This window comes from Schistocerca gregaria, chromosome 11, assembly GCF_023897955.1.
Source record: "Schistocerca gregaria isolate iqSchGreg1 chromosome 11, iqSchGreg1.2, whole genome shotgun sequence".
In the NCBI taxonomy this organism is placed as follows: domain Eukaryota; kingdom Metazoa; phylum Arthropoda; class Insecta; order Orthoptera; family Acrididae; genus Schistocerca; species Schistocerca gregaria.
The window spans coordinates 28786267-28804845 of NC_064930.1; the positions used below are offsets into that span (position 1 = coordinate 28786267).

General features: G+C 37.9%; 1 protein-coding gene across 1 annotated transcript in view; it reads left to right on the top strand.

Moving 5' to 3' along the window:
* Positions 1-18579, top strand: part of LOC126295242 (uncharacterized) — a 148596-nt gene that overhangs the window by 116102 nt on the left and 13915 nt on the right. The window contains exons 8-9 of the mRNA XM_049987598.1: positions 11617-11654; positions 11912-12174. Coding sequence (XP_049843555.1) covers positions 11617-11654; positions 11912-11927 — 54 coding nt within the window. The 3' untranslated portion in view covers positions 11928-12174. The remainder of the gene's footprint in view (positions 1-11616; positions 11655-11911; positions 12175-18579) is intronic.

An 18579-nucleotide genomic window follows, 5' to 3' on the forward strand; every position in this document is an offset into this window, starting at 1 on the left:
GCAGAACAGAATCATTCTATGACCATTGCAAGCAGTTCTGCGTTGTCCAATGCCTGGTTGACTTTTTACTGAAATACTATTTCAACTTGCAACAATTTTAATAACAAGGAAAAACATTTTTGTTGTAATATTTTGTTAAGGTGAAAATCTTGGTCATAGAAATATGATTATTTTGCTTAAAAGAGCTAACTTTATGAAAGTTAATCACAGTACATTTTGTACTATTTTGCTGTTGGTGACAATGAGTTATATACCACTGAGGGGACAATATATTCTGTGACACCTTGTGTGGTCAGATGGATGGTCTTAGCCAGTAGTGGTGGCTAATAGCTAACTGTGTTACCACAAACACTTGAATTTAGAAAGGGTACTCAGTGGGTGAATCTAGATCCCAGTTCAGTTCTAGATATTTCTTCACTAACATAAATGTCTGTTTCAGTAAATTTATTGCTTTTTTCCCCATTTTAGTGAGTGTTAACACATTAAAAAATTGATCAACCATATGTGACAAATGTGCATGTCCCTGCAGATTAGTGAAACCTGGAATATTTTGTGAAAATTCAGGGCTGCAAATTCACTGTGGCAGAGGCAGTGGGAAAGAGAATGTTGCACTCACTGAGACACTTCTATGTAAGGATAAATTACGCCAGAAAGACCAGAAAATTGAGGAATAGGTGACAAGCATTTGTCCCATTCAGGTAGAGTTATAAACACAAAATTTGTATTATGACACTTCAAGGGAAAAATAGAAAAGGTGCTGTGAGAAAGCGGCAAGCAAATAGTTGACATGAGGAAATTTAGTAAATTCAAAATTCATTTCAGTGACAGATTTCATTTTCTGTCAGAGTTAGAGAAAGAAGAGTCTCATAAAGATGTAGATGAATGTTGGGTGCAGTAAACTGCTAAGTAACTTAAAAGGTGGCAGTAATTGGAGGGGTGTAGGCCAACAGCTAAGGAAAAATTAGGTTGGGGGTATGAGGCTACAATTTTTGTGAAACCAAATGTTAGTTTTGGTAACAGAAAGCTTAGAACAAATGAGTAAGGGCTTCAGCAAAGATTATGTGGTGATAGCCTTGGAGGGGGGACTGGAAACACACCAGATATTTTTTAAAAAAAAGTTGCAGATTTATTAATGACCTGTACTTTACCCCTGCTACCTTCAGAATCTGAAAGAGAGTATTCCAGTCAACATTGTCAAAAGCTTTCTCTAAGTCTACAAATGGTAGAAGCATAGGTTTGCCTTTCCTTAATCTAGCTTCCAAGATAAGTCGTACGGTTGGGCACACAATAAAATCTTTAAATGGTAAAATGTAACCTTGTGGTACATTATGTGAGTTATCAAAGGCGTTTGATTATTTCATTTGTATTACTCTAGAGAGAAGTTCAAGTTTTAAGCAATACGTATTTCAGCACGTGTCTGCTCTGTTTCTTATTTAAGATATAGAATGTGAGATTGAGAGACACCATACCATCTTCAATGGCAGAAATTACAATGGGAGTCCCAAAAAGTTTGATCATTGACCCAGTATTGTTCTCGTAATTTAGATGTACCAGATAGAATGAGTCCTATTTGCAGATCATGCAAGCATTGTTGTGCAGATCATGCAAGCATTGTTGTGCAGGTCATGCAAGCATTGTTGTGCAGGTCATGCAAGCATTGTTGTACAGGTCATGCAAGCATTGTTGTGCAGGTCATGCAAGCATTGTTGTGCAGGTCATGCAAGCATTGTTGTGCAGGTCATGCAAGCATTGTTGTGCAGATGTTCAAAAAAAAACATCTACAAGGAAAATGGCAAATGATGTTATATGAAAAATTCTGATTGAAGTAGCTTTAAGCTTTGAAAGTATCATCCAGTTTTGGACTGTCAGAAATATCTCACTCACTGTTAACTTAGTATGTGAACAAGGAATAACAAACATGGTAGAAAGTTTATCTTCATTTGTTATACCCCTATAAGCAGCAGCACTTTTTTCCTTTATTTTACCTATGTTTATCTTGAGCCCAAAAAATCTCTACTTCCTTTTTCAGTGAGTTTAATTTAGTTTACAGATCTGCCTTTCAGTTAATAAAACTGTCATCTGCAAAATCCAAATCCTCCAGACATTCATGGAACCATCTTAAGATTCCTCATCTTCTGCCCCATGTGACTCTCCTCGTAACTGAGTCAACGGGAAATAGAAAGTGTATTGGTGACAAAATAAAGTCCTAGTGACTCCGGTTGTTACTGCTTTGGACCTCTGACATTTGCCTTGTGGGGAACACAACATTTTCAGTCATCATACACACCTTCGATGATGTTTACAATCTTCTGTGGTATTTCATACTTCCACAGCACTTGTTTCACAGAATCAAAGGCTTTTTCAAAATCAATGAACGCCAAGTAGGTGGTTGCCTGGAATTCTTTGCTTTTCTGTAATATGATCCTAGGAGTATTAATAGGAATATAGTGTCTTATCTTTATTCTTTTGACACATACCACATGGTAATGTTGGTAATGAATATGCTCTGTGAAACATGTAAGTAACTAACTGCAATAGGAAATTGATAGACTGCTACTGACCATGTAGATGAGCCTTAAGTGACAGACAAGACCATAGGGAAATGAATGCGAACAAAGTAAATCCTTTGTCAGATATAAAAAACACACACACACCACTGACATCTTTGGTTGATAAGGTCCTGCTACAACTGTGGGTTCAGTGTTTATTACAGAGGAGTGTTATAGGCCTTCTGCTATTCTTTATCTGTATCAACAATTTAGGAAACAATCTGAGGAGCACTCTTTGTAGATGATGCTGCCAGTTAGCAGCTAGTAAACTTGACAGATCAACTGGTGTTACATGGTAATTTATGCAAGAGGTCAGCATTGTGGTAAAAGTGGCAGTTTATAAAAAAGCACACACAAACAATTGTGGCTGTGTGTGCATCAGTTATGATTGTTTGAATGTTAGGTTTTTGTGTACAACTTTGGAATGATTGACAGCTGATAAGTTGTAGTAGACTTTTTCTATATGCCTGTCTGGCACTCAACACCTCCCACATGTGGTGAGTAGCAATCTGTCTGTTTCATACTGATATTCTTCTGCCCTAGGTTGTGGATTGTTTAATTAACAAACAAAACATTTAGAAATTATTGAAAACTCTGTTGCTCAACAAAACTTTCTTTTGATTCATAAAGAGTGTAGCATTCATTCCTTGCACCATCCTTCCCCAAATCCTCTACCTGTTCCCAGACCAGTGGATCTTTGATTTTTTTATCATCTTGTGACTTCTTACTGTAGTAGAATATATTAGTACTATCATTTGTGTGTCATGTACCTATAAAATAGCAAGCATGTGAAGGTTAACAAATGGTGCTTGTTGTTATAATAACCAAGAATATTTACCAATGCTGTTTAGCATACATACAAAAAAAATAGTTGTGGGGGTTGTAATACATAAATTACAAATGTCATGATAAATAAGCACCCATTCCTTTGTATTGCAGAAAAGAACATTTAAAATCATTTAAAATGAAGGAAAGTTGAAAATATTAAAATCTATCACAGTAATCATTCATTTGCCTGAAATATGCTCTTTGTCCCCTGTGTTGGTTATTATTATTATTTCTTTCTTATCTCAGATGTTATGTCTGATCAAAAGTAGAAAGTGATGCGTACCTTCATCAAGCGTGACTTCCTTTTAACTGTACGGTATATGTTATATTGCATTTAGGAACTTTTGGGTAATTGAACATGTATCAATAATTACAGATTTCTGTAGTTGTATATATAAGTTTGGATGTAGCTGTATTGCATTGATGTACTGGTGGATATTGCGTGGTATGACGCCTGTAGTTGATAGTATAATTGGTATAATGTCAATTTTATCCTGATGCCACATATCCTTGACTTCCTCAGCCAGTTGGATGTATTTTTCAATTTTTTCTCCTGTATATTTGTTGTATTGGGTATGGATATTTCGATTAGTTGTGTTAATTTCTTCTTTTTATTGGTGAGTATGATGTCAGGTTTGTTATGTGGTGTTGTTTTATCTGTTATAATGGTTCTGTTCCAGTATAATTTGTATTCATCATTCTCCAGTACATTTTGTGGTGCATACTTGTATGTGGGAACGTGTTGTTTTATAAGTTTATGTTGGAAGGCAAGCTGCTGATGTATTATTTTTGCTACATTGTCATGTCTTCTGGGGTATTCTGTATTTGCTAGTATTGTACATCTGCTTGTGATGTGATCTACTGTTTCTATTTGTTGTTTGCAAAGTCTGCATTTATCTGTTGTGGTATTGGGATCTTTAATAATATGCTTGCTGTAATATCTGGTGTTTATTGTTTGATCCTGTATTGCAGTCATCTCACTGTATATATTGCCTTTTCTTAGCCATGTGTTGGATGCGTCTTGATTGATGTGTGGCTGTGTTAGATGATACGGGTGCTTGCCATGTAGTGTTTTCTTTTTCCAATTTACTTTCTTTGTATCTGTTGATGTTATGTGATCTAAAGGGTTGTAGAAGTGGTTATGAAATTGCAGTGTTGTAGCCGATGTATTTATATCAGTGATTGCTATGTGTATTTCGCTAGTTTCTGCTCATTCTAGAAAGAATTTTCTGAAATTGTCTACCTGTCCATAATGTAGGTTTTTTATGTCAATAAATCCCCTTCCTCCTTCCTTTCTGCTTAATGTGAATCTTTCTGTTTAATGTATGTGATGTATTCTATATTTGTGGCATTGTGCTCGTGTAAGTGTATTGAGTGCTTCTAGGTCTGTGTTACTCTTTCACTACTCCAAATGAGTAGGTCAATATTGGTGTAGCATAAGTATTTATAGCTTTTGTTTTGTTTCTTGCTGTCAGTTCTGTTTTCAGAATTTTTGTTAGTCTTTGTCTATAATTTTCATTTAGTTCTTTAATATTTGTATTATCTATGCCTATTTTTTGTCTGTATCCTAGATATTTATAGGCATCTGTTTTTCCATCGCTTCTATGCAGTCGCTGTGGTTATCCAATATGTAATCTTGTTTAGTGTGTTTTCCATTGACTATGCTATTAGTCTTACATTTGTCTGTTCCAAAAACCGTATTTATATCATTGCTGAATACTTCTGTTATCTTTAGTAATTCGTTGAGTTGTTGAGAACTAAAGGTTCAGCAGCAGAAATTTGTGAATAGAAAGATCTTAAAAAATTATTGTGGAAAGCACTTTATGTTGATTTCAACTGTGTTGTATTCACAATAGTTAATTTAATTGTTTTAGTTACACCTGTTAGTTATTTTTGTGTCCCATTCATCTTAATTTCAACCTCTTGCTATTACATAGAACAATACAGTTTTATAGTACAGTGAAGTTTATCATTGAAAAATATGGTGACATACAACCATTTACATGGCTGCCTTCAGCTACTTTGTTTAAATGCAGTGCCAAATACATGATACTAACAAATACATAGTATTGTGCTGGAGTTACTGCCAGTCACAGTCAGGACAAAACTATGCACTAGTACTGTTCTTATTCTGAAGGGCAATATTACAGTACAAACACTTCTATTTTAATTCTTACCAGGAGATTCATGATTCAAATCCACGTCTGCCCATCCAGATTTAGGTTTTCCATAATTCCCCTAAATCACTCTAGGCAAATGCCAGGATCGTTCCTTTTGTTCCCCACCCTTGAAACAATCTAACTTTGTGTTTCATCTCTAATGACCTTGATGACATGTGACATTAAACACTAATGTTCCTGCTTTTAGTTCTTTGTGTTGAGTTCTAGGAGAGTATTATTGATCTTCAACTTGTAATGATTGCATCCTGTAACAACCCCCTCCCCTTTATCCACCTCTCTCCTTTTCCCTTCTCGTCTCCACTTTATCTCCATTTTCCTCTTCTTTCTTCCCCTCCCCTTCCCTCTCCACTTCTTCATCTTCCATAAGCTTTTTCCTCTGAACTGCTTTCATCTTATTGCCCAGCTATTGAGTCATCTGTTGAAGAACCTACCTGACCCTTTCCAGATACACCCTCCTTGTGCATCCTTCCCTGCCCCACCCTTGCCTCATCCATTCTTACCTGCCCCCTCACCTCGTGCATCTCATGCTCTGCCTGCCCCACTTCATGCATTCTTATCTACCCCTTCCCCACCACAGACTTTCTTCCCTCTCCTCCTCAATCTACCCAGGCAACTACTCTTAATAATTGATAATCAACAGTCAGTCTTAGTGTGTCTGTAGAAGTGTACATTTCAGTGTTTGTATGTTTGTGTGCTTGTGAAAGTGAATGTGTGTACTTCTGCTAGAGAAAGAGCAAGAGCTCAGAAGGTAATGTGTATGCTGGTTTCTTTTGTGTTTCTATGCACTACTTATCACTTAGCTATAAGTGAATTTCTTTTATTTTATGTATTAATCCATCCAGGAATATTCTTTGTGGCTGTACGCAAAAGGAAGTGTGTTAATCCTGTGGAGCATTTGGAAGTTCAGAAAGATTTTCAAACACGTTGACACTGAACTGAAAAAAATTCGGCTCTACTTTTGATATCCTGTCAATTCTTATGACAGCAAGTAAAAACGTCATTTAGAGCTTTTCATTCTTTGAAGGTTTATAGGAATATTTTTCAGGACTGATTAGGGTTTTAAAATAATCACATTTCATGGGATAGCGTGAGGAATGTCCTACATTACATGTATTGGAATGAAACTGTCAATACTGACATTAAGCTTGACTAATTGTGCTACAGATGTTAATACAATATTTTCCATGCTGAACAGCTTAAAAAAGTGAAGTCAAGGAGTAGGTGAAGGCAGTGACAGGCATGCAGTGCTTGCTGTAGTGTTACACAAATGGTCATGGCGTGCCACCAGCCCATCACTGGTGTGCACCATACAGTGAGAGGCAGCAGCCTCAGTAGTTGTGAAGTGTGGCCAGAATCAACATTGGTCAGTCTCCAAACCCCCAAGCCCAGACCACAGAGCCTGGAGCAAACCACAACGAGGGGTGTTCGATGGTTGTTGGTGGAGTGGCAGCAGATGCACGGGAGTGCATGGTTGGTGACCTTGGAGCATTTTGGCCAGACTCCTATCTGCTACCAGCATAAACCTGTAGGAACTCAAGAAGTGTGCCAAGGTGTTATCTATGGAGGAGTATGTAGCACAGTTCTTCATCTGAACCTTGAATGTCCAGACAAGGTGTTTTGCATAACTGTTACATTGGAGATGGAAAAGGAAGGCAGTCATGATGAATTCCTTGATGAGCATAGAAATAATGGAAGGTGTGAGACACAAACTGTGGTCCATTTTCCATCACAAGCATATAAGCCAATCCTTCAGTAGAAAAAATTGTGAAGAGGGCCTGAATTATAGCCATGGCTTACATAAATGCCAGTGGATAACGTATGGAAACATAGAGAAAGCATTAAAAATCACCAACCAGTAAGAATTTGTGGAGTGCCTATCAAACTCAACATGAACAGATGCTGTGACAGCTTCGACTGTGGTACTGCCTGCTGGGTAGCACACTGAGAGCATGCTGTGAAAAGATATACAGTGTCACTGTGGATGTTAGGCCAAAACATATGTTGAGGGGTCAATAACTTGTATTCGAGTCCCACCAGTGTCACTGATGTAGGAGCAGAAGCACATCCCACCACAGGACATCCGGGCTCACAACCCTAGATGACAGCCCATCCATAACTAGGCAAACAGCACTATTACATTCTGAAGATGGTGGTAGAGGCAAAATAGTTATGCAAAAAGTCAGTAGCACTGCCTGACGGCCTATCCATTCAATCATGCTGAATGAGGTGAACAGCTTGACACAAGACCAGATTGGCAGCAACATCAGCTGCAGTCCAGGAGCACTTAATAGGAAACCCATCCACTGCACTTGCATCTCAACATCTAAGTGAAAACATAGGAGTTTCTCCTGATCAAAAGTAGGATGTGGTCCCATCAGAAGCTCGGACAGAGAGTCAGCATTTACATGATGAACAGTAGGCCAGAACTGTTTCATACCTGTTGTGAGATAGAAACAAAGCCTAACATTGGAGTTGATGTGCTTCTTTGTCAGGCAATGAAGCAGGTGGATTAAACACCAAAACCAAGGGCTTGTGGTCAGTAGTGAGGTGAAACTTATATCTATACAAGAACACTCAAAAATTTTTGAGGGTGTAGATGATAGCAAGCCCTTTGTTTTCAACTTGTGAGTAATGCTGTGGAGCAAAGCTGAGCATTTTTTTTATGGTTAAGCTATTGGACCTTTGGAACCACCCCATATCAATGAGTGAGAATGGCCCCAAGGACATCCTGAGAGGTATTTATGCACATAAACCAGTTTGTGGACAGGATGGAAAATTGCCAAACAAAGAGCGGAAAGTTATTTAGATATGAAAAGTGTGAACATTTTTGTGCAGGCTGGCATCCACTGGAAAAGAACATTCATGTGGAACATCTCATGGAGAAGTTGGGCCAACTCAGCCACAACCATAATAAAATTGTGAAAGTCAGCGATTTTACCTAAAAATGCTTTGACTTTTTTGGCATTTGTGGGAGCAGGCAGAGCTGTGACTGTGCTGACATAATAATGGCATAAAGGCTTAACACCATCTCAAGAACCCTCAAACCCCACATAGCTGAAGAAAATGTGACTTGGCCAAGTTGCATTTCAATATTTCAATTCTGTGGTATATACGACCAAGGTGTGTAAGTTATGTAAATCCACCTCCATGGATACACCCATCCTCATGATGTCATTGAGATAGTTGATGCACCCCAGAACAGGCGTCAGCTGTGCTAGCCATGCTCGATAGGTGTTGCTGATATTGGTACAACCCAAAGGATGTGCTAATCACAAAGAGCTGTTTATAATCCTCATCCAGTTGGATCATTATATAAGCTTCAGATAATTAAGTTTTGAAGAAAAACTGGTCCCCAATGAGAGATTGAGTGTCAAGTGAAACTTTAAAGTCACTGCTGACACAAAGCTGAGCATACAGTTTTTTAAAGTCATGTTGGGTGTAGACCACTAACTTGATGTAATAGCCTGTATGACCTCAGCAATATCAGCCTGTCCATTTCTGATTTCACTTGATTGCACAAAGCCATTGGGAAGGCTTCAGGGTAACATAAGCTGCAAAATTCCTGGTGCAACCTACACCCTTCAAAAAGAGACGAGAACTCAGAACACAGAAAGTCTAACTATTGGTAAGGAACCAGGTGGGCAATGAAGTGCACCATTTATAAAATAGAAAAACAAGAAGCATTGGAAGCACACAGGCCAAACAAATTTGTGGTGCTAGCCTCATCCCCTATCAAAAACACAAACCACAATCTGATCATTAGCAGCACAAGATGCCTCAGAAGATTGACCAGTATTTAACACTTCAGTTAAAGATTGATTCTTGTACTGTAGTGCTCACTGATTTGCTTCCTTATCAGGAGCCAACTGAATGATGGCTTTGCAGACCATGGAATCAGCATAGGATTCATAAAGAGCATTGGTAACACACTGGCATTTGTGATTGAGGCTGTGGAGTTCTGCTGTGCAAGCCTGGTAGGTCTGATGGGGCTGTTTGCGACAATAGAACTTTATTGACATTTTCATTTATGGAGATAATTTGACAACAACTTCACATTTCATGAAATGAAAGTAACACAGATTCCTGGAGTGGGGCCAACTGGCACAACAGCTGTTAGGCCTGAGGATAAATCTTAGAAAGATAGAAAGAAAGCCTTCCACATGTTTGTATTAGTGGAATCAAAAGCAAGAATGTGTTGCCAAAGCCACTTCATGTAAACCTCCCAGTCCTTGGCCACATTGTCCTAAGGGGGAAAGTGCAGTGGGTATGCTGATGGCTTGGAAGCCTGCATATTCATTGTGACTGACAGGTTCATGATAACAGCCATATGAGCCTGCTGCTGCTCACGGGGAGAAATGAACACCACACTCATCACCAGTTGTATCATACTGCAAGATGCAAACAACAGTGTGGCCACTATGAAGCAAAGTTTATTCTTCTTCCAATAACAAGCAAATAAAAGTTTATGACATAGAAACATTTCAGGTACTGATGCAAGCAGTTACTGACATTAAATATGAGCACAATATGAGAGCAAGTGCCTGCTGCACTGTGCTTATCATTAGGTCTGGAGTAGACAGCATGGTAGATGCTTGCCGTGTGCAAAAGTTGTGTAGCTCACTGCAGGCAGCATCTGGTTGCAGCCCATGCAGATGCTGTTGGTGGAATATTCAAAGTGTAGTGCATCAGCAGCCTGTTGCAGTGGTGTATATAAGTATTAAATACAGGGTTTATAGAATGTGTGTTTTCCTTCATTTGTTTCATGGTGGAGCACATCATTATTCAGTAAGTATAATAATGTCAGATTTACAGAGAAGGAGAATGTCTTCCAGAGTGGACCATTTATTAAGCTGCACAAAGCTACAGTGAATAATATTGGGTAGTGATTGTGATATGTGGATCAAATTTTGAAGAATAGCTTCCATTTGTGTGACATTGTGCAGTCATGACATTGACACTTTTGGGCAAAAGTTTATTATGAACTGGGACTGAGATCTTGGACCTTTTATTTTGCCAACTGGCAACAGTTATGATGTCACAGGATATTTCAGGCTAGAGCAAGCTGTATTGTTGATTTACCCTGGAAGCTGTGATAGCCTTCCTTGATTGCATTATTTCATACAAATGGGGTACTAATTCAATGAGTAAATTATGTGGTGGCACCTCGTCCTAAATTGCCATCTGTAAGTTTCAATGCATTTGAATGTAATAAATCACATCATGTTTGTCTTTGACTGTTAATTGTGGAATTGTGCAACATGCTATTGCAATTGGTGATGTGACCATTATCACATGGAAATAATTGTATGTAAGCACATGTCAGAACCTAGAAATCATCTGTCATATATGCAGGGTGTCATCACATCCCTTTGTTGGGTCTTCAGCTTTACCATTGTTAACATCTTTTGCATGAAATTACTACTTCTGTACATTGTATACATGAAAAATGGTATATATTGTACATAGGTGGTGATTTGATGTGTTGTATATAGGAAACATCAAAATTGAAGATACATCACAAAAATGTGATGAAGACGTTCATATATGTCAAAAGATTTTAGGTTGTGACATGAACTAAGCATAATTATTTCCATGTGATAATAGTCAACAGCGAAAATTGCTATAGTGGGTTGTAAAAATAAATAATTTAGTCATATGACCACATATCTGTGAACCCCAGTTGTGAAAAGATAATCATACAAGATATCAACCACCAGAAATTATTGCTGACTCACTGATGAAATTCATCTACAAGCAGATCTGAAAGCATAATTTCTCATTCACAATGAGCAAACACTTCTCTTTGCTTAGTCTCTGAGATATTTCTCTTATACTGTTTTTTTTTTTTTGTATCTGTACTTGAATAAATTTTATATATGTTCTGTATACCTGTTGCAGACTATTCACTACAAATTGTGCTACTTTTTCCACATTTTACAACAGAAAACATTCCAGTGTTAACAAATGTCTCAGTGTAGTTAGTAGAAAGTTGTTGATATTACTTCTTTGCTTACTTACATTTTTTTAATTTGTTGCATAATACATCTATGAAATTTCAGGAGGTACCTGCAGAAGGGTGTGCACCAGGCAGTACACGGTAAGGTATTCATTATTTATTTTTGATAAGTGTTGTCACACCCAATTTAGATCCTATGTGAAGAGAGATACACAATTGTTTTAAACAGATTTAACGAAATTTTCAGTGTCAGACACCCACTTGAGATTTATGTGGTGTTTCATATGTACCTTATCTTCTTATATCCCTCATCAAAGATCATTTCTATTATTTCATGACATAACACATACAGATGTCATCATGTATTGGTAAACATAAACACTACTTGTGGATTACAGCTTAGGCCTGTTCTGATTGGCTGACTTCTGCCTACAAGTCAGTACGAGGAGTGATCGATGATAATGAGACATGCGATCAGCATGTCGCCAATCCTTCCAGCTGTTATTCCCAATGGAGGGATCCTGATGATGCCAGTGCTTCTTTATTCAAGCAACTCCTCATTTGGCCCCACCAAAGCTGAGCAGAACTTGTACCAAATCTCCTTGCCTCAGAATAAATCTGAAGTGGTACCAGATTTCAACCAAGATCCTTCTGCACCAAAGTAAGCAATACTAATAATTTGGTTATGGAGGCAGTCTATTGTCATGTCTGTAGCAAATTAACTGAGAATTTTCCACAATATACGCACACTTGAACATATCATTAGTGTGTGTGTGTGTGTGTGTGTGTGTGTGTGTGTGTGTGTGTGTGTGTGTGTGTGTGTGTGAGAGAGAGAGAGAGAGAGAGAGAGAGAATGAGAGAGAGAGAGAGAGAGAGAATGAGAGAGAGAGAGAGAGAGAGAGAGAGAGAGAGAGAGAGAGAGAGAGAGAGAGATACGTCAGTAAATCAGATTTGGTTGAGAATAAAATAATTGTTCCAGAGAAGCATAAATTGTGTGGGAGCGGCAGGAGATAGAGATGGACAGTTGACAAAAAGGAAGTGAAATGTCTCCATCACCCATTAGGCAACCATCTACTGTAGGTGGACCATCGAATAATGTACCAGATTGCGACTGGGATATTATGTGATACTGGATTTGCTCATCCTACATTGCCTCATAAGTAATTGATGAGCCCTCATGTTCTCTGTGTTATGAAGTTTTGTGTAGGTGGGAATAAACTCCCTGTACACTTCTGGTGGCAGCAGCAGTAATATGTCATTAATACATTATATGCTGACTGCCATTTTCTGGTGATGACAGCTGAAATTTGCACACAGTATCACAAATGGAAGTCTACATAGTGGCGACAGATGGTATTTTCAGATGAATCACGTTTAATGCTCAATTGGACAGATGACTATTAGGTGTGTACAGCATGAAATGACTGAATGCAAAAACCTTGCAACAATCATTGGAAGGGTCCAGATCAGAGGAAGGGGGATTACGGTTGGGGGAATGTTTTCCTGACATTCATAGGGCAATTTTGTCACTGTGAAAGACTCAGTGGGTCATTATAAGTAAGCATCTATCTGTGCGACTATGTCCAATCCTACATGCAGTTTGTTTTCCCTTGGCATGGTGGTGTCTACCAGCAGAACAATGCAACATTTCATACAGCTCACAGTGTATGTGTGTGTTTTGATGACACTAGGATGAATTTACCATATTCCTCTGTCAACCAAACTCCCCAGATTTAAACACAGTTGAGAATCTGTGAAAGCTCCTCGATTGGGTTTGTCATGTCAAAGATCCTCAGCTGATAAAACTAGTACAGCTGGCCATGACATCTGTGATGGTACCTTCTATAAACTAATTGACTCTCTTCCTTCACATCTCACAGTTGTCCGCACTGCAGAAGGTTGTTAGCCATGCTTTTGATAGGGGGGGTCACATTGATGTGACTGGACAGTGTATACCCTACATTGCAACAGAATCTGTGTTTTCTTAGTACCATACCATTATTTTTTCAGAACAGTGACCACACCTGCAACCCATAGAGTAACACAATGTTCTGTTGTTCCTTCTGCAATTGGTGATCAATGAATTCTTCCATTGGAGCCTGGAGATACTTTGGGACATGGGATAACTTCCTATAAACTGGAGTATTATGCCTATGTGTGTACAATGTTGAGTGACAGGTGTTGTTGGTAATGGACCATTTTTACTAAACAAATAAATGAATTGTAATAGTAAAGCTCCCATCACTTGTTGATCACTCCCTTGTAAGTTATTCATTTTTTGCATAACACAGATGCAGTAATAGTTTCAATATGTTCTTTACCCAAAACATTTAAAGTAACAGTCATTAAGATCTTTGGCAGATTAATCTCATCCAAGCCAAAATTATCTAGGCTAACAGGAACCATAAACTCAATGATTGTATTACTAATGTTCACTACCCTTCTGTTCACAGAACAATACATTTTATCCAGTTCTACATTACTCTCTAGTGAGTCCATTACAATACTTCTTGTGGTAAATTGGTACCTACAGTAATAAAACTAACTTCCATGTGCCTGACAATACATTATCATGGTAACCTATCCTTACTGTACATTTTTGCACTTCAGTTGAAAAATCCTTCATGATCAGTGCACCTTCCAACATTGTCTTGCGTGCAGTTGTTGCTCCCAATGTATCAAAGTTCCACACAGTTAAAAAGTATACTGCAAAAGAATGCTTTTAGCATAATGCTCACCAAGGAATCCCAGTTCAATAATTGCAAATCACCCTTCACCAACAAGTGGCAACAATTCCAAATGGTTAAGAAAACCATTAGCTCCCGTGCTGAAGTGTTGTCCCCCAAATGACTGTCATTGTCACCTACCCATGTAACCTTTACCATGCAGATACAATATCTTTGTGTGTAAGGGGGTCCTGACTAATGACTGACAGGTGCACACTTGTGTTTGCTAAAACTGTATGCAAAGTCGCTTTTAACTAAGCCTGACAAGCAGCATTCCATTTTTGCTTGCATCTGTGCAGTATTATATCCTACTGCGTACAGAGAATGCTTTCTCTGGCAATACTGTTCTCTTCTCTCCCCTACCACCCCTCCGCCCCTTACCTGTTTCTTGTTTCTACATTTTTGTTCTTTGCCTGACGCAACCAAACTCGTGGCACTATCGCTCATGACATAAATTCCTCAGATGGTCCTTAAATGTACACCTTTAACATTTTATTTCAGAGGTGAAGACCCAATAGTTACTACATCTTTTGTAGCAATATCAGTTTCCCCTAACTCTGTGGCTATTCTTATAGTCTTGCAGGGAATAGTCCAATAAGACATATTGAAACCTACCCAGAAATCTTTTTACGCGGGAAGAAGACAATGGAAGAAATGTACTGCCAAAATTTTAGCTGCTAAAAGGCACTGCAAATATTTTGTAAAAAAATGTTGAATTTACACATTCTTGCTATGTGAAGAACAGCTTACAACAGCGGTTTGTGCTGCCTAGCATGCGGATCAGCGAATCACCCACACAGCGCTGCATAGCGGAATTATCCTGAGTTCACAGACACCAATTTTAAGCACCTAAAGCATGGTTTACAATGGAGTGAATGGAAGTAAACAATTGCGAATGAGCATATGCAGGAAATTTACTACTATTTACTTGTATATGGGTAGAATCGTTTATGCTAGAGGGAACAGAAAGAACATGAGTTAGCGAACATTGCCAGTGAATGTGGTGTCAGCAGTTTGTAGAGGTAATATTTGGCATACAGGATACCACTCTATCTTGTTAAAGCCATAATGCAAAACTTTGCTGTTCAGTGATCATTATAATGCACGGTGAGTGCAGTGTTCTTTGTGGAGTATGCAGAATGGTACAGGGAAGAAAGAATTAAAGTGTCTCAATTTATATGTAAGTGTGACATACGTGGAGATGTTACACTTTACACAGAATTACATCTCCATCTCTCCTTAGCACTGGTCCAAAATTTTCCTTGTAAATCAGCTGCCATTTTTTGCTGGTTTCTCATTACCATTGAGGGGAAATTTATAAACAGAACATTACTGATGTCAAGCATCACCTCAAGAGGTGACAGCTAGCGTTTCTGTTATGCATGTAAGGCTAATGGTCATATTTTTTTCTTTTTTTTCTAAAACAAAAATCCTGTAGTGGCATGGCATGCTGTTCATGATCCAGAGAGCAGGGGATCAAATCCCATTCAGGCCGCAACTTTCACTTCTCACAGAAGTTGGAGTGGCCAAGAAACACATGTGGTTCAGATTCCACATTAAACAGCAGGCCTCAGTTTTCCAATTAGATATCTGGGAGCGGTTAGGGACACAAAGTAGCTGCCGTGGTGTCCAGTTGAAAGATCTGCAAGAGGCCTACTAAAACGTTTTTTGAATAATTTCATATCAACAGTTCAATTCTTGCACATGAAATTTTGATAAAAGTGGCTAGCAGAGAAAATAAAATCATGGCAGTGTTTGGTGTCACAGATGACTTCTATCAATGAGGACTTTTAATTTGTTGAAATAAATTGTGTCTTCCCATACTACATTTTATAACAATTCCTGTAGGCCACTCCTTATAATAATGTTTAAATATTGTATATTTGGCTAACAGTGAAACAGTTCTTTATTTATTCCCTGTAGTCATCACAAAAATGCAAATTGTCTATTGAATGGCAAAAACAAACATTTTTCTTGCATCAGGCACACCAGACAACGGAAAAATTTGATGCAGTCATGCACTTCATAGTAACCACTAGTTTTATTTAGACAGAACTGGGATGGAGTCAGAAATGTTTACAGCCATTGTTCTGCATACTTCGCTGCATACCAGACATACTTGATACAATTCATAAAGAATGGCGAAGAGACGTGGTAATACACAAATGACTGGAGCTTAAGAATACTGTTCCACTCATAAACCTAAAGTGAGAGAGGTATTAGAAATTATGTTGTCTGATAATTTCCTGAAAAATGCATTCCACCATCTTTGTTGAGAGGTTGAATCACACTGTTAGTTCCAGGTAGAATCCACAGTACATCTACAGATGTTTTGTCATCCTCCACGAAAACAGAGCCATTGTTATGTCCACACCATGAATCCAACAAAAGGAATGAATCAGTATCTGCAGCTGGTAGGAATACGTTTCAAACGAGATGTTGAAAATTAGTCTTTCCCATTCTTCCAGATTTACATTTGTGTCAATTACAAGATTTTTGTAACTAAACACTCCATTTTTTATGTTCGGTCCTAATTTGCCTAGCAGTTTTTGAAGTCTGATATATGGCTGTGGAAACTCTAATCCACTCATACTTATCACTAGCATTATCGTATATGAATGTGTCATTCCATTCATTGATTGGGCAATCAACTCCATCTCTTTATTAACTCGGGAATTATAAAGTAAAGTGAGCACGCAGTTCTTTCACAAAACTTCACTGATCAGCAGTATAAACAGTAGTTGTGGGGGTAACAAGAAGTTTCGTCTTTACATCAGCTATGAATTTCCTTTAGCACTAAATTGCTGGCTGGTGCTCTACACGTTTATGTGTCATAAACTTGGTAATTGTGCGACTTCCTATTCTGTACAATTTCTTGAACTTGTGCAGCCATGTCGATAAAGCCTGGAAGTTAGCAATTTTCATGTCAGATGCAATTTGGAGGACCCAGTCTTGTAGATCTCCATTGGTAACAGTGCATAGCCTCTCATGAACATTTCTAAATCTTTTGAACAGTTTTCATTCAGATGGTTTTGGGTTTCCGTTTGGTGCATATTCCTTACTTCATTTAATTCATTCTTCCACTTGTATGATCCATGCTCCGATTTTATGAAATGCATTTCCACACTACATAACTTCAAGCATTTTTTCCCTTCTTTCATTTAATTAAATTTCTCTGGCTCTTCTTTGTCACAGAGAACTGTTGCAGTATGCAGATTTGATTGGAAGGTCCTCTTCTTCAGAACTGATACTGGCACAACTGATGTCGTCTGAACCATATTTTATGGAATTGTCACAGTTATTTCCTATATCTTGTAATGTATTCACAATTTGAAATGACAATATCACTCAAATGAATGCCAAGGAAATCAACTACCAAATGACACATATGTAAGTCCTCAGGAGAAGTACAGATCATTCCACTGGAAATCATCAGATGAGGATTGCATCATGGTTACAGATTTTAATAAAATGTGGTACAGTTAATACCTGCACTAAAGTAAGTTCATAACTCAGGTATTGAAATGTGAACTCCCTGGGGAGGTGAGTTAGGCTCTCCCAAAACTATAATTTTGGCCTTTGTTTAAAATAATAATGATAATAATAATAATAATAATAATAATAATAATAATAATAATAATAATAATAATAATATCATGGGTGACCTCCTAGCTCTTGTACTAAATCAGATACAACTGAAAGGTTGGGCTTATTTGAAAGGTAACACCTTTCCCTCATAGGAGAAAGCAATAATGTGTTGTAATGGTTCATGATTCAGAAGTAATACAAAGACAAATAGTTACACAAGTTATCAAATTTTAAGAAGTTTCCAATATTTTTTTATCTCATGTGGGATGATAGTACTGAAACAATATTTGGTGTGTATAGAGAGGTGATAAGGCTGAATTCTTAAAACAAGTTTGGTTGTGTTACTTGCACACATTCTTTGACTTTTTGTATTTTGAAAATTCTGAAATTGTCGATAATCACTATTTGGGACATCCACATATGCAGTGTGTGCAAGGTCACAGCTTGCTGCAAATTTCATCCTTATGTAGCTTGTATCTAAGTCTAATTACCCCCAAAATATCTTTGTGTTGCTCCCATTAATTGTTAGTCATTTAACAAGTGATACACCACATATTATACCAGTCATTCCATGAGTGAATGAACCTATGAGTGAAAGTTAAAAATGTGAAAGTCATGACTGAATAGTTTCAGTGAAATCCTAAGCCACTGAAATTACATGTAGAGAATAGAAAGATTCTGCAACTTTTTTCCCCTTTCATTTATCACCATCATCTTAGAGAAATTACAGTTATGGGTGGTAGTGGTAAACA